Below are 16,421 nucleotides of genomic sequence, written 5' to 3' on the forward strand. Positions count from 1 at the left end.
GGCAGAATATTTATTTGAAGAAATAATAGATGAAAATTCCCTGAATCTAGAGATAGGAACAGAAATTCAGATCCAGGGATCCCTGAGTGGCGCAGCGGTTTGGCGCCTGCCTTTGGCCCAGGGCGTGATCCTGGAGACCCGGGATCGAATCCCATGTCGGACTCCCGGTGCATGGAGCCTGCTTCTCCCTCTGCCTGTGTCTCTGCCTCTCTCTCTCTCTCTCTCTCTCTCTCTCTCTCTGTGACTATCATAAATAAATAAAAATTAAAAAAAAAAATTCAGATCCAGGAAATACTGAGAGCCACCAACAAAATCAACCCAATGAGGTCCACACCAAGACACATAGTAATTAAAATGGTTAAGAAAAAAAAAAAAAGTAGTGATAGAGAATTTTAAAGCAGCAAGAGAAAAGAAAACAGTTACATACAAGGGAAACCCATAAGGCTATCAGCTGATTTTTCAGCAGACACTTGGCAGTCCAGAAGAGAGTGGCATGATATATTCAAAGTGCTGACAGAAAAAAAAAAAAAAACCTGCAGACAAGAATGCTCTATCCAGCAAAGTCATCATTCAGAAAAGGAAGATAACAGAGTTTTCTAAACAAAAGTTAAAGGAATTCATGACCATTAAACTAGTCCTACAAGAAATATTAAAGGAGATACTTTGAGTCGAAAGATAAGACCTAAATAGGAGTAGGAAGCACAAAAATAGTAAAAATAAGTATCTATAAAAATCAGTCAAGGGACTCACAAAATAAAAGGATGTAAAGTATGACACCATATACCTAAAATATGTGGATGGGGACAGGAAGAGGAGTATAGAATGGGTTCAAACTTTAGCAACTATCAACTTAATACAAACTGCCATATGCATAAGATGCTATATTCAAACTTAATGGTAACCACAAATCAAAATCACTAATATAAAATAAATAAAGAGAAAAGAATCCAAGTATATCACTAAAGAAACCCAATATACCATGAGAGAAGAGAGCAAGAGAAGAAACAGAAAAGAACTATAAAAACAACCATAAAACAAGTACCAAATGATAACTACAAACCTATCAATAATTAAGATTTTTAAATAAAATCTTTAAAAAAAAAAGACACAGGGTGACAGAATGGATAAAAAAGCAAGACCCATCTATATGTTGCCTATAAGGCACTCATTTTTGACCTAAAGATACCTGCAGATTAAAAGTGAAAGGATGGAAAACAATTTCTCATACAAATGAATGTGTAAAAGCCAGGGTAGCAATACTTATATCAAACAAAATATATTTTATTATTATTTTTTAAAGATTTTATTTTATTTATTCATGACAGACACAGAGAGAGAGAGGCAGAGACATAGGCAGAGGGAGAAGCAGGCTCCATGAAGGGAGCCCGATGCGGGGCTCAATCCCGGGACCCCAGGATCACGACCCAAGCCAAAGTTGGACGCTCAACCACTGAGCCACCCAGGCGTCCCCAAAATATATTTTAAAACAAAGACCATAACAAGAGAAAAAAAAGGACAGTATATAACCATAATGGGAACAACCCAACACAAAGATATAACAGGTATAAATATTTATGCACGCAGCAGAGCAGCACCCAAATATATAAAACAGCTAATAACAAACATAAAAGAAGTCACCAATAGTAATACAATAATAGTAGGGGACTATAACACCCAACTTATATCAGTAGACAGATTATCCAAACAGAAAAATCAACAAGGAAAATAATGGCTTTGAATGACACATTGGACCACATGGATCTAATAAATATATTCAGAATATTCATCATAAAACAGCAGAATAGACATTCTTTTCAAATACACATGTTCTGTTCTCCAGAACAGATCACATATGAGGCCACAAAACTAATTCCAACAAATTAAAAAGATGAAAGTCATACCATGCATCTTTTCTTTCCTTCTTTTTTCTTTTTTAAGAGAAAAAGCACAAGACGGTGCACAACCAGGTAGGTACAGAAGGAGAGAGAGAATCTTAAACAGGTTTCATACTCAGCATGTAGAGCCTGATGCAGGGCTTGATCTCACAACCCTGAGATCATGACCTGAGCCTTAAATCAAGAGTCAGATGCTCAACCAACAGAGCCACCCAGGCATCCTTTTTTTTTTTTTTTAAAGATTTTATTTATTTACTCATGAGAGACACAGAAAGAGAGAGAGGCAGAGACACAGGCAGAGGGAGAAGCAGGCTCCATGCAGGAAGCCCGATGCGGGACTCAATCCCGGATCTTCAGGATCACGCCCTAGGCCGAAGGCAGGCACTAAACCGCTGAGCCACCCAGGGATCCCCCACCCAGGCATCCTTATCAAGCATCTTTCCTTTTTTAAAATAAAGATTTTATCTATTTATTCATGAGAGCCACAGAGAGAGGCAGAGACACAGGCAGAGGGAGAAACAGGCTCCATCCAGGGAGCCCGATGTGGGACTTGATCCAAGGACCAAGGGATTATGACCCAAGCTGAAGGCAGATGCTCAACCATTGAGGGGACCTAGGCAGCCCTGAAGCATTTTTCCTGACCACAATGCTATGACACTAAAAATCAACCACAAGAAAAAAAATCTGGAAAAAAACACAAATACATGCAGGTTAAATAACATCTTAGTATGCAATGAAAGTATCATCCAAGAAATCAAAAAGAAAATTAAAAAATACATGAAGAAAATGAAAATGAAAACACAATGATCCAAAATCATTGTACCAAAGCTGTTCTAAGAGGGAAGTTTATAACAATACAGGCTCCTCAAGAAGCAAGAAAAATCTCAAATAAACAACTGAACCTTACATATAACAGAACTAGAAAGAATAAACAAAACCCAAAAGCCAGTAGAAGAAAAGAAATAATACAGATTAGAGCAGAAATAAATGAAACAGAAACTAAAAGAAGAGGGGGCGGGGTAGAAAGAGAGAGAGAGGGAGGGAGAGAGAGAAGACTCAAAATCAGAAAAGAAAGAAGAGAAATAATAACTAATACCACAGAAATACAAATGATTGTAAAAGAATAGAATGAAAGATTATATGCCAACAAAGTGGACAACCTAGAAAAAAATGGATAAATTTCTAGAGACATATAACCTCCCAAAACTGAATCAGGAAGAAATATAAAATTGAACAGACTGATTACCAGTGATGATACTGAATTAATAATAAAAAAAACTCCAAAAAAATAAAAATCAAATATTATTCTTATTGGTCAAAGACTGAAAGCTTTTCTTTTTTGTTGTTGTTTTTTACAGATTTTATTTATTTATTCATGAGAGACAGAGAGAGAAAGAGAGAGAGAGAGGCAGAGACACAGGCAGAGGGAGAAGCAGGCTCCATGCAGGGAGCCCGACGTGGGACTCGATCCCGGGACTCCAGGATCACGCCCTGGGCCGAAGGCAGGCGTCAAACCGCTAAGCCACCTGGGGATCCCCTGAAAGCTTTTCCTCTAAGATAAGGAACACAGCAAGGATGCCTGCTTTCACCATTTCTATTCAATGTAGTACTGAAATTTCTAGCCAGAACAATTTGGCAAGGAGAAGAAATGTCTTTCAAATGGGAAAGGAAGAAGTAAAATGATTTTTCTTCACAGATGATATGATCCTACATGTGGAAAACTTTAAAGATTACACACACACACACACACACACACACACACACACCTGGTTAGAACTAACAAATTAACTCAGCAAAGTAGCAGGATACAATGCTAACACAAAAAAATCAGTTGCATTTCTATATATGAAAAATAATCAGTCTGAAAAGCAAATTATGAAAACAATTCCATTTATAATAGCATCAAAAAGAATAAAGGCAGGATGCGTGGGTGGCTCAGTGGTTGAGCATCTGCCCTGGGCTCAGGTAGTGACCCCAGGGTCCTGGGATCCAGTACTGCATCAGGCTCCAGCAGGGAGCCTGCTTCTCCCTCTGCCTATGTTTCTGCCTCTCTCTGTGTCTCTCATGAATAAATAAAAAAAAAAAATCTTAAAAAAAAAAAAAAAAGGAATAAATGCTTATCCAAGGAGGTAAATAACTTGTAGAATGAAAACTAGAAAATTCTGCTGAAATAAATTTTCAGACATAAATGGGGGTGCCTGGTGGGTTAGTTGGTTAAGCCTGTCTTCAGCTCAGGTCATGATCCCAGGGTCCTGGGATCAAGCCCTGCATTGAGCTCCCTGCTCAGTGGAGAGTCTGCTTCTCCATCTCCCCCTGCTCATGCTCTCTCTCTCTCTCAAATAAATTATTTTTTTATCTTAAATAAATAAATAAAAGACATAAATAAATGCAAACATAGTGTATGTTCATGGATGGAAGGCTTATTATTAAGGTGCCAATACTACTCACAGTGATCTACATACTAAATGTAATATCTATCAAAATCCCACTGACACTTTTTTTGCACAAACAGAAATGCCCATCCTAAAATTCATATGGAATAAAGGGACTCTGAATAGCCAAAGCAATATAGAAAAAGAATGAAGCTAGAGGACTCACATTTCCCTATTTCAACAATGACTACAAAGCTATAGTAATTACAGCAAAGTAGCATTGGCATAAAGACTGATATACAGACCAATGAAATAGACTAGAGAATTCAGAAATAAACCCTTACATATATGGTCAAATGATTTAAAAAAAATTTTTTTAAGATTTATTTATTTATTTATGATAGACATAGAGAGAAAGAGGCAGAGACACAGGAGGAGGGAGAAGCCTGACGTGGGACTCGATCCCAGGACTCCAGGATCACACCCTGGGCCAAAGGCAGGCGCCAAACCGTTGAGCCACCCAGGGATCCCCTCAAATGATTTTCAACAATGGTGTTAAGACCACACGATGGGGAAAGAAAATTCCTCTCAATAAATGTTGCTGAGAAAACTGCATGTCCACATGAAAGAGAATGAAGTCGGATCCTTCCCAACCTCATACATAAAAACGAACTCTAAAATCTTAGCAAGTTTTTATAGCTATCCACAAGCTCCTCTATAATTAATATGGAAAAGCAGAGGAAAAAAGATAGCCAAAACAATTCTGAGGAGCAAAGGTGAAGTATTTCCAGTAGCCCATTTTAAGACTTCCTATAAAATCAAGTTGGTGTGATGCTGAGGAAAGATCAGACACAAGATGAATGAAGCAGAAAACAGAGCCTAGGAATAGACCCATACAAACATTGTCTCCTGATTTTTTTTTTTTTTTAATCAAAGACATAAAGGCAATTCAATGGAGAAAGGAAAATATTTTCAGCAAATGGTGGTGCAGGAATACTTTCACATCCATAGACATAATAAACCTCAATACATAACCCAACCCTATATAAAATTTAACTAAAAATGAGTCATAGACTTAAATGTAAATTCTAAAACTATTTTTAAAAAGTCTACAGAAATACAAGAGAAAATTTGTGTACTTTGGTTTGGGCAATGAGATTTTATTTTCATTTATTCATTTTGTTCAGTAGGCCTCATGCCCAATATGGGGCTTGAACTCATGACCCAGAGATCAAAAGTTGCATGCTCCACTGACTGTGCCAGCCAGGTGCGTGGGTAATGAGATTTTAGACATGGCACCTAAAGCACAATCCATTCTAAAAAGTAAAATTGAGAAAATGGAATTTACTGTAATTAAAATACTTGTTCTGTGAAAGCTGGTATTACAAAAATGAAAGAGACAAGCCAGAGACTGGGAGAAAATAGGGATCCTGTTATGGGACTCAATCTCAAGACCACAGGATCACACCCTGAGCCAAAGGCAGATGCTTAGCTGCTGAGCCACCCAGGCATCCTACAAATCACTTTTCTGATGAAGGACTAGAATCTAGAATATGTAAAGAACCCTTACATATTAATGGCAAGAAAACAACCCAATTAAAAAATGGGGAAAAGATGAGACACAGAACAGATACTTCACCAAAGATATACAGAGGGCAAAACATATATTAAAAGATATTCAAAAAAAAAAAAAAAAAAAGATATTCAGTAATACTAGCCATAGGGAGATGCAATTTAAAATCACAACGAGGGGATCCCTGGGTGGCTCAGTGGTTTCGTGCCTGCCTTCGGCCCAGGGTGCGATCCTGGAGTCCCGGGATCGAGTCCCACGTCGGGCTCCTGGCATGGAGCCTGCCTCTCCCTCTGCCTGTCTGTCTCTCTCTCTATATCATAAAATAAAAATAAATCTTAAATAAATAAATAAATAAATATATAAATAAATAAATAAATAAAATCATAACGAAATACCACCTCACATATGTTATTATGGTAAAATTTTACAAACCCAACGACACTAAGCACTGGCCAGGATGAGGAGCAACAGGAACTCTCATTCACTGCTGGTAAGAATGCAAAATTGTGCAGATACTTTGGAAGATAGTTTTTTTTACAAAGATAAATACACTGTTACCATACAATCCAGCAATCATGTTCCTATTTACACAACTAATGGGAAAAGTCATGTCTACACAAAAACCCATACAGGAATGTTGACTGCATCTGTAATCATCAAAAACTGGAAGCCTCTGGATATCAAGACCTACTATAAATAAAGATAGTGTGATATTGGCACAAGGACAGAAAAGAAGACCAATTGCAGAGAACAAGATGTAATCACTCTGCTAAGTGGTGATGCAACAAGCAGCCAAAGGCACTGCAGTTAAGACCAGAAATCATGGAAACCAGCACCCAGAGCTGAGAGCCAGCAGAAGAAGAGGCCAACAGAGGTCCAAGACTGATTAAACTCCTTTAAAGATTTATGTATTTGAAAGAGAGAGAGAGAGTGTGTGTGTGTGTGTGTGTGTGTGAGCACAAATGAGTGGGGGGCAGGGACAGAGGGAGACAGAGAATCTTAAGCAGACCCCCAGCTGAGCACAGAGCCCAACAGGGGTTTGATCTCAGGACTCTGAAATCATGACCTGAGCCAAAACCAGGAGCTGGACACTTAACCAACTGAGCCCCCCAGGTGCCCTTGATTAAACTCCTTTAAATAGGGAAGATTTTGCAGCAAATCGTCACTCTTCAGATGCTGACTCATTCACATCTGAATGTATCAAAAAGCAACTGCTGCCACTGGACAGACTCTCCACAGCTTGAACATAATAAGAAGCACATGCCAAGAGGGACCCGGGCTCATCTCAACTGCACACTCACAGACGGACTTTGGGACTTTGTGTTTGGTTAGTAACTTCTTACCCCTTACTGTATCTGATTTGTTGTGGGACTTTGTACTGTGCTTTGCTCTGTGTTCTGTGTATGAAGCCAAGTTAAATGAGCTTGAGACCCTGAACTTGCTTCACAATTATGTGAACTGTTCTATAACTGATTAAAGCTGACACAGCCCAAGTGTGCACATTCATAGCATGCTCGTGACACCAGTGTAACAGAATAAAGAGTTACAAAACCAAACCATATTTATGGATACTTGACAGATGACAAAGGTGGCACTGCAGAGCCAGAGGTAGAAACCAATCACTGCACTGCACTATGAAAAAATAAATCTTGACTCCTATCCACCCCAAACATAAAAATTCATTCTAGATGTATTACAAATCTAAATGTGAAAGGCAAAATAACAAAGAAAAATGTCTCCATGAGCTTTGGATAAGGGAAAAGCACTTAAAATTGGACCTAAAAAGCACAAGTAATAAAAAAAGTATGAATCAGAATAAGTTAAAATTAGACATATCTGTTCATCAAAAGACATTAACAGAATGAAAAGGGAAGCAAAAAAAAAAAATTGAATAAGAGTTAATACTTTTTACCCTGAAATATTTAGAGGAAGAATGATGGTATCTGAGATATATTAAGAAATGCACCAAAAATGAGATAGGTCAATGGATGCACAGAGAGAAGACAGATACTGTGATAAGTAAGTTTAGTAAAATGTTAATGTTAATTCTGGTGATGGGTACACAGAGGTTCACTAAAATTCTTTCAACTTTGCTCTCTGAAAATTTTTGTAACAGAATGTTGGAGGTAAAAAAATCTGAATATGGATTTGGTATCAAGTTAGTTTAAAACCTTCATGGGTATGAATCACTGAATCTTGTTAAAATGAAGAGTTGATTCTAACAGGATTGAGGGGGGGCATAATATTCTGCATTTCTAACAAGCTTCCAGAATATAAAAAAAATTTGTTTAAACAAATAAGAAAAAAGAAAACACAAAAGGCAACAAAAGGTCAAATAAGCATGATAAAAGGTACTCATCCTTTTTAGCTAGCAGGAAATGCTAATTAAACCCATACAGAAGAACTACCATACAACCAGCAGAATGGCTCAAATTCAAAAGACTCACAATAGACCAAGATTGGGAAGCATAGACCGTTCACACACACTGCTCTTGGTGGCATGAGCAGTAAACCTAAAAGCAGGGTGTTTAATGAAACAACATACTTACAGAAAAATATAAACAAGATTGCAAGATGCATGTGTCACACAATTAACATAAATTAAAAATACCTGACAGCAATAACAATATATATTGTGTGAACACATATAAAGAAAAGAAATCCATAAAAAAAGTAATTTGGGGGAATGGGGAAGGAGACTGAAATTGAGCATGGGAAATCAGAAAATATGTAAATAAAGATAGATGGGGACCTTACACAGACCAGTGACGATAAAGAGACCATGAACTGAGAGTGATTAACTTAACCCTTTGACCTAAGTATCGCCATCCCTCTCCCCACCAGAGAGAGAGAGAGAGAGAGAAAGAAGTATGAAGAACAGAAGTAGGAACAAATAAGCAAGCAACTCACCTGAGACTGGGTGGGTTTTGACTGCTCCTGGGAAATAAACAACCACTCCAGAACCTGCTCTGTCCTGTGAGTGTTGCGTCTTTGCCGCAGTCCTCCAGTGAGAGGCCTCTGCTCATCAGTCCCCTGACCCAGGATGGACTCCTGACCTTGGATCTCTCGGGCTCTGTTGCATGAACTATCTTGTTCCTGGAGAGGTGGAACCTGTGGACACAAGAGCAAATCCGCTTTAATAACCAGAATTCTTCTGGGCCCCAAGCTCGGCTCATCTGCTGGTGAACACTCCCCCATGAGGCCAGGCTGGGTGTTCTGCACGCTGTGTTCAGTGTCGCTGTGAGGCAGACACGAGACAAAATGCAGATGGCCACCCAACACACTGAAAACAGTCTCCCCAAAACTCTGCACAGCCACCAGGAATCCTGAAGATGCAGCAACCATCCTAAGAGCTGAACAACTTCATTAAGAACACAACACCAGACGCAAAAGAGTAACAACTCTGTTCTCAGGTGGGTGTATGCAAGCAAGAGATCTGGAATGAGCCAGAGTGAATTAGAATTTCTTCCCTCACTATTTACATGTCCATGAACAATTCACTTAATCTCACTCAGTGAGTCTTATTTTTTGCTGTGGTGAGAACACTGAGAGTAGGGTGGCATCAGGGCAGCAGTGCAGTTTTTTAATCTTCCAAGAACTCCCAATAAATGCAGAAGAGACTGATCACCATGGTACAAGAAAAAGCCCATAGACATCAACACCAAACAAATGCACATGGTCTAGGTGACAGGGTTTCCTCACAAACATCAAGATAAATGCAGAGGTGACCCGAGAGCAGAGGACAGATCCCAACAGAGAAGAGTGAGCAATGAGGGAAAATTCCAGTGGCCTACACACTGCAGATCCCCAAAGTCCCCATGATGTGTGCCCCCAACGGGAGAACAATCCCAAAGTCACTACCTGACCTGACAGCACTGTGGCCACCTGAGAACATGAGAATTTGAAGGAACAAAACAGTCCTTCCCAGACACACAGACTTTTGCTCTGAGGGAAAAGTGCAAAAAATAGTGCCCAAATCACTCAGCACATAAGATTAATGTAATGAGAAGGAGAGAAAGAAAGAGATAGGGAGAGAGAGGGGAGAGGGGAGGGAGAGGGAAGGAGGGGAGAAGAAAGGAGAGATCAGGATAATAAGAGGGAAAGGACACAAAAGGGGGAAAGGATATCAGACAGGAGGAAGGAAGACTTCAGATCTTATTCCAGAAATTAACAACAAAATATGTCAATGTGAGAAGAACATTAGAAGACAAGGCACGCTGACCTCTAGGAAGCACAGGGCAAGAGGCAGAATGAAGGGCTTGGTGACAAGGGTTAGCATACAGGTGTGAGTTTGCTTGTATCTCCAAAAGAATGGCGGAGAAGATGAGCTAGGAACAGTAAAAATAGTAATTTCTGCAGGAGGGAAAGAACAGGGCAGAAGGGATGCAAGCAAGTTAGTTTATACTTTTGAATCATGTAAATATCTTACATAATCAAAAAGAGGGAAGACAGTTCTTACAGTTGCAAATAAGTATCAACAAATACATATTTTTATCAAATTGGAAACAAAACTACAAGAGAATAATTTTTCTAACTGATCTTAACATGTGATATCTGTGTATTCGTTGGATAAAATGAGCTACAAAGACAGCCTGGACTTCCTTCAGTATCCTTGTTAGTGAAAATAAATTATAATTTTAAACCACTTTATGTACACTGTAGGAAATGACCATCATAGTACCATTATTAAGAAACAAGATATCCGGATTTAACAGATATATTCATAATATTCCATCATAAAACAGCAGGATACACATTCCATATACATGGAACATTCTCCAGAATAGACCATTAAACAAGTCACAACAAATTCAAAAAGACCAAAGTCATTCCATGCATCTTTTCTGACCACATGCTATGAAACTAAAAGTCACAAGAAAAAATCTGGGAAAAACACAAATACATGGGAGTTAAACAACATACTACTAAACAATAAATGTGTCATCCAAGAAAGAAAATTAAAAAATAGTGGAGAAAAATGAAAATGAAAACACAACAGTCCAAAATCTGGGATGTTTTAAGAGGGAAGTTCACAGCAATAAAGGCCCACCCCAAGAAGCAAGAAAAACCCCAAACAACTGATCATACATCTAAAGAAAATAGAAAAAGAACAAACAAAACCCAAAACCAGTACAAAGAAGGAAATAATAAAGATTAGAGCTGAAATAAATTAAATAGAAACTAAAACAAAACAATAGAACGGAGCACGTGGCCGGCTCAGTCAGTCAAGTGTCTGTCTTCAGCTCAGGGAATGGACTCAGGGTCCCGGGACTGAGTCCCAAGTCAGGCTCCCTGCTTAGAAGGGAGCCTGCTTCTCCCTCTCCTCACTCCCCCCATGTTCTTTCTTACTATCTCTCTCTCAAATAAATAAACTCTTTAAAAAAAAAGAAAAAAGAAAGAAAAGAAAGAACAATCAATGAAACCAGGAGCTATTTCTTTGAAAAGACCAACGAAATCAATAAACGTTTAGCTGGACTCAAGAGAGACAGAGGAGACTCAAATAAACAAAATCAGAAAAGAAAGAGGAGAAATAGTAACTAATACCACAGAAATACAAAGCATTGTAAGAAAATAGAATGAAAGATTATATGCTAACAAATTGGACACCTTAGATGAAATGGATAAATTCCTTGAGACACATAACCTCCCAAAACTGAATCAGGAAGAAATACAAAATTTGAACAGACGGATTACCAGTGATGACGTTGAATCAATAATCAAAAAACTCCCAACAAACAATAGTACAAACTAGAAAGCTTCACAGGTAACTTCTACCAAACATTTAAAGAAGAGTTAATACCTATTCTTTTAAAACTATTCCAAAAAATAGAAGAAGGAAAACTGCCAAATTTATTCTATGAGGCCAGTGTTACCCTGATCCCAAAACCAAATAAAGACATTACAAAAAAGGGGAACTACAGGCCAGCATCTCTGATGAACATAGATGCAAAAATCCTCCCCGAAATATCAGCAAACTGAATACAAGAATACTTAAAAAAAAAAAAAACTTTCACTATGATCAAGTGAGATTTATTCCTGGGTTGCAAGGGTGGTTCAATATCCACAAATCAATCATCAATCAACATGATAGATGCAGAAAAGGCATTTTACGGGATCCCTGGGTGGCGCAGCGGTTTAGCGCCTGCCTTTGGCCCAGGGCGTGATCCTGGAGACCCGGGATCGAATCCCATGTCGGGCTCCCGGTGCATGGAGCCTGCTTTTCCCTCTGCCTATGTCTCTGCCTCTGTGTGTGTGTGTGTGTGTGTGTGTGTGTGTGTGACTATCATAAATAAATAAAAATTAAAATAAAATAAAATAAAATCCTGTGCATTACTTAAAAAAAAAAAAAAGCATTTCACAGGGTACAACATCCATTCATGACTTTATTTTTTTTTTTCCATTCATGACTTTAAAAAAAAAATCCATGAAGTAAGTTTAAAGGGAATATACCTCAACATAATAAAAGCCATCTATGAAAAACCCACAGCTAATATCATACTCAATGGTGAAAAACTGAAAGCTTTCCCCCTAAGATCACTCTCACCACTTTTATTCAACACAGTACCCAAAGTACTACCCACAGCTATCGGGCAAGAAAAAGGAATAAAAGGCACCCAGATTGGTAAGGAAGAAGTAAAATTTTCACTATCTGTAGATGACATGATCCTACATATAGAAAACCCTAAAGATTCTACCAAAAAACCTTCTAGAATTGATAAATGAATTCAATGAGGTTGCAGGATACAGAATAAATGTACAGAAATCTGTCACAGGGACTCCTGGGTGGCTCAGCAGTTGAGCATCTGCCTTAGGCTCAGGGCGTGATCCCAGAGCCCCAAGATCGAGTCCCACATGGGGCTCCCTGCATGGAGCCTGCTTTTCCCTCTGCCTATGTCTCTGACTCTCTCTCTCTCTCTCTCTCTCACTCTCTTGGTTTCTCATGAATTAAAAAAAAGAAAAGAAAAAGAAATCCATCACATTTCTACACACTAAAAATAAAGCAGCAGAGAGAAATTAAGAAAACAATCCCATTTACAGTTGCACCAAAAATAATAAAATACCTAGGAATAAAAACAAAGAAAATGAAAGACCTGTGCTCTGTAAACTATAAAGCACTCAAAGATGACACAAATGAAAAATTATTCCATGCTCATGGACTGGAAAAACAGATACTATAAAATGTCCATACTGGGTAGTATGAACAGTAAATCTGCAGATTTAATGCAATCCCAGCCAAAATACCAACAGAATTTTTCACAGACCTAGAACAAATAATCCTATAATTTGTATGGAACCATGAAAGACTCCAAATAGCCAAACCCTCTGAAAAAGAAAAACAAAAACAAAGCTGGAAGTATCATAATTCCGCACTTCAAGTTATACTACAAAGTAATCAAAACAGTATGGTACTGGCATAAAAACAGACTCAGAGATCAATAGAAAAGGATAGAGAGCCCAGAAATAAGCCCGCAATTATAAGGTCAATTAATCTTTGAAAAAGAGGCAAGAATATTCAATGGGAAAAAGACAATCTCTCCAACAAATGTTAGGAAAACTGGACAGCCACACACAGAAGAATGAACCTGGACCACTTTTTTACACCATACCAAAAAATAAAAATAAAATAAACTCCAAGTGATGAAAGACTTATATATGAGATCTGAAGCCATAAAAATCCTAGAAAAGAAAAGAAAAAAAAAATCCTAGAAAAGACTACAAGCAACAATTTCTCTAAACTCAGCCATAGCAACATTTTTCTAATGTCTCTTAAAGCAAGGGAAACAAAGGCAAAAATGAACTATTGGTACTTTATCAAAATAAAAAGCTTCTGCACAGTAAAAGAACAATCATGAAAACTAAAAGACAACCTACAGAATGGGAGAAGATATTTGCAAATTACATATCCAATAAACTGATACAACTCAATACCCACAAAACAGATAATCCAATTTAAAAATGGGCAAAAGGGACACATGAGTGGCTCAGTTGGTTAAGCATTTGCCTTTGGCTCAGGTCATGATCTTGGGGTCCTGAGATCGAGTCCCACATCAGGCTCCATGCTCAGGGAGGAGTCTGCTTCTCCCTCTGCTCCTCTCTCTCTCAAATAAAATATTTTTTTTAAATTGGCAGAAGACATGAATAGGCATTTTTTCCAAAGAAGACGTGTGAATGGCCAACAGACACTTGAAAAGATGCTCAACATTGCATCATCAGGGAATCAAAACTGCAATGAGATACCACCTCACACCTATAAGAGTGGCTAAAATCAACCCAGGAAACAACAGACGTGGGCGAAGATGTGGAGAAAAGGGAGCCCTCCTGCACTGTTGGTGAGAATGCAAACTGGTGCAGCCACTCAGGCAAACAGTATGGAGGTTCCTCAAAGACTGAAAAATAGAATTATCCTATGATGCAGTAATTACATTACAAGGTATTTACCCAAAGAATACAAAAACAGTAATTTGAAAGGATATGTGCAACCCTATGTTTATACCAGCATCATCTACAATAGCCAAAGTATGGAAACAGCCCAAGTGTCCACAGACTGATGAAGAGATAATGAAGATGTGGTGTGTACACATGTACAGACACACACACACACACACACACACACACACACTGGAATATTACTCAGCTATTAGAATGAAAGCTAAGTAATATTCAGAATAATAAAGAAAGAAATCTTGCCATTTGCAAAAACATGGATGGACCTTGAGAGTGTTATGCTACGCAAAATAAGCCAGTTGGAGAAAGACAAATACCATACGATCGCACTCATATTGTGGAATTTAAGAAACAAAACAAAATACACAAAACAAAAAACAGAGAAACAATCCAGGAAACACAACCCTCACTGTAGAGAACTGTGGTCAGCAAGTAGAGGAGGGGGGAGTCTGCATTAGGTCCAGGGGTAAAGTGCACAGGGACCATGGGTAGCATGGAGGGATGTGAGGAAATGCTGAGGCACTACACTGCGTGCCCCAAACTAACACAACATCACATTTTAACTACACTGGAATTAAAATTTAAAACTTCATAAAATACAAACAAGATATCTAGCACATGACAAAACAGATGTAACAGTAAGTTTTTTATCCTTATACATTGTTGTTAAGAATGTAAAATGGAGCAAGCACTTTGTTCCTCGAAATGTCAAACACAGAATTACTGTCTTACCCAGCAATTCCATTTCTAGGTCTGCCCTAAAGAATTAAAAGCACATGTCCATACAAACACACTTACACAAATGTGCATCACAGCATTTCATTATTGAAAACAATCCAAATGTCTATCAATGGATGAATGGATAAACAAAATGTGGTGTGTGTATATATATATATATATATATATAAAGGTTATTCACCCGTAAAAAGGAATTAGATACTGATAAATGCTACCACATAGATGAACTTTTGTAGTATTAGTATTAGTATTAGCTTTTTTTGAACATAAGTGCCTGACAGCAAGCTTCTCATTGTCAAGGCATTCATTTTGAAGACATTCATCTTGGACAAACATTACTGCCAGCTAAACAGGCGAAGAACCAGGCTGCCCTTCCCAAAAAGTCCCCCTTTTGGAAAGCCCTGGGTGACATACATAACTACTTGCTTGAGTGATCCTGGTTTTCCCTTTCTGTGCTCTAAATCCCACCATTATATTTTAAATTTACCAACGAAGAGTGAACTTGAAAAATAAAAGGCACTTTATCCTCAACCCCTGAGTGCCTGCGTGCACGCTTTCCCTCCCAATTTTGCTGTGTAGCATACCACATATCCTCCAGGACCTGTGAGCTATAATCCTTGTTTTTCCAATGTTCCCAGATGGTTGTTACTGAGGTGCATCTTGCAATCGTAGGAAGAACTGCAATTGCCACTCCAGCCACAACTTTGACTCCAGCCAGGGAAAGGTCTGGAGACCCACCACGTGGGCCCAGGTGAGTGCCCCAGGCCTTCCTAGTCACTAACATCACTAAGGAAAGGCTAAAACCAACATAAAGCAACCCTTAGAGACATCATGCTAAAAGAAGCCAGATATAGAGCGTCCCGGGTGGCTCAGCGGTTTAGTGCCGCCTTCAGCCCAGGGTGTGATCCCGGAGACCCAGGATAGAGTCCCATGTAGGGCTCCCGGCACAGAGCCTGCTTCTCCCTCTGCCTGTGTCTCTGCCTCTCTTAAAAAAAAAAAAAAAAAAAAAAAAAAAAGCCAGATATAAAAGGCCACATATGGTATAACCTTAGATGTCGAGAATTGGTAAATTCATAAAACACAAAGTAGATTAATGGTTGCCAGGGAAAAGAAGGAATAAGGATTGACTGTAGATGGGGACAGAGTTTCTTTTTGGACTGATGATAATGTCCTAGAATAAGAGAGTGGTGATATGTGTACAAGTCTAAATACAAAAAAAGACTGACGTGTACATTTTAAGAGTTAATTTTATGGTACATATACTATGCCACAATGAAATTTCTACAGAGTATTTAATGTCAATGATTTTTATTAAATTGGTGGCTATGCAGGAATCATCTCATCCAGGATTATATTCATGTTGCTTCAGATATTATGTGCCCCCTTGTAGCCAAGGCA

General features: G+C 38.5%; 1 protein-coding gene across 10 annotated transcripts in view; it reads right to left on the bottom strand.

The window, feature by feature from the left end:
- Positions 1–16,421, bottom strand: part of ZNF268 (zinc finger protein 268) — a 39,295-nt gene that overhangs the window by 14,629 nt on the left and 8,245 nt on the right. For 9 of the 10 annotated variants that reach the window (XM_038574545.1, XM_038574543.1, XM_038574544.1 and 6 more), the window contains one exon: positions 8,751–8,951. In XM_038574545.1, coding sequence (XP_038430473.1) covers positions 8,751–8,951 — 201 coding nt within the window. Of the gene's footprint in view, positions 1–8,750; positions 8,952–16,421 lie in introns of those variants that run through there. The other variant, XM_038574550.1, reaches the window with a different exon arrangement.

Source organism: Canis lupus, chromosome 26 (genome assembly GCF_011100685.1).
Source record: "Canis lupus familiaris isolate Mischka breed German Shepherd chromosome 26, alternate assembly UU_Cfam_GSD_1.0, whole genome shotgun sequence".
Taxonomy (NCBI): Eukaryota; Metazoa; Chordata; class Mammalia; order Carnivora; family Canidae; genus Canis; species Canis lupus.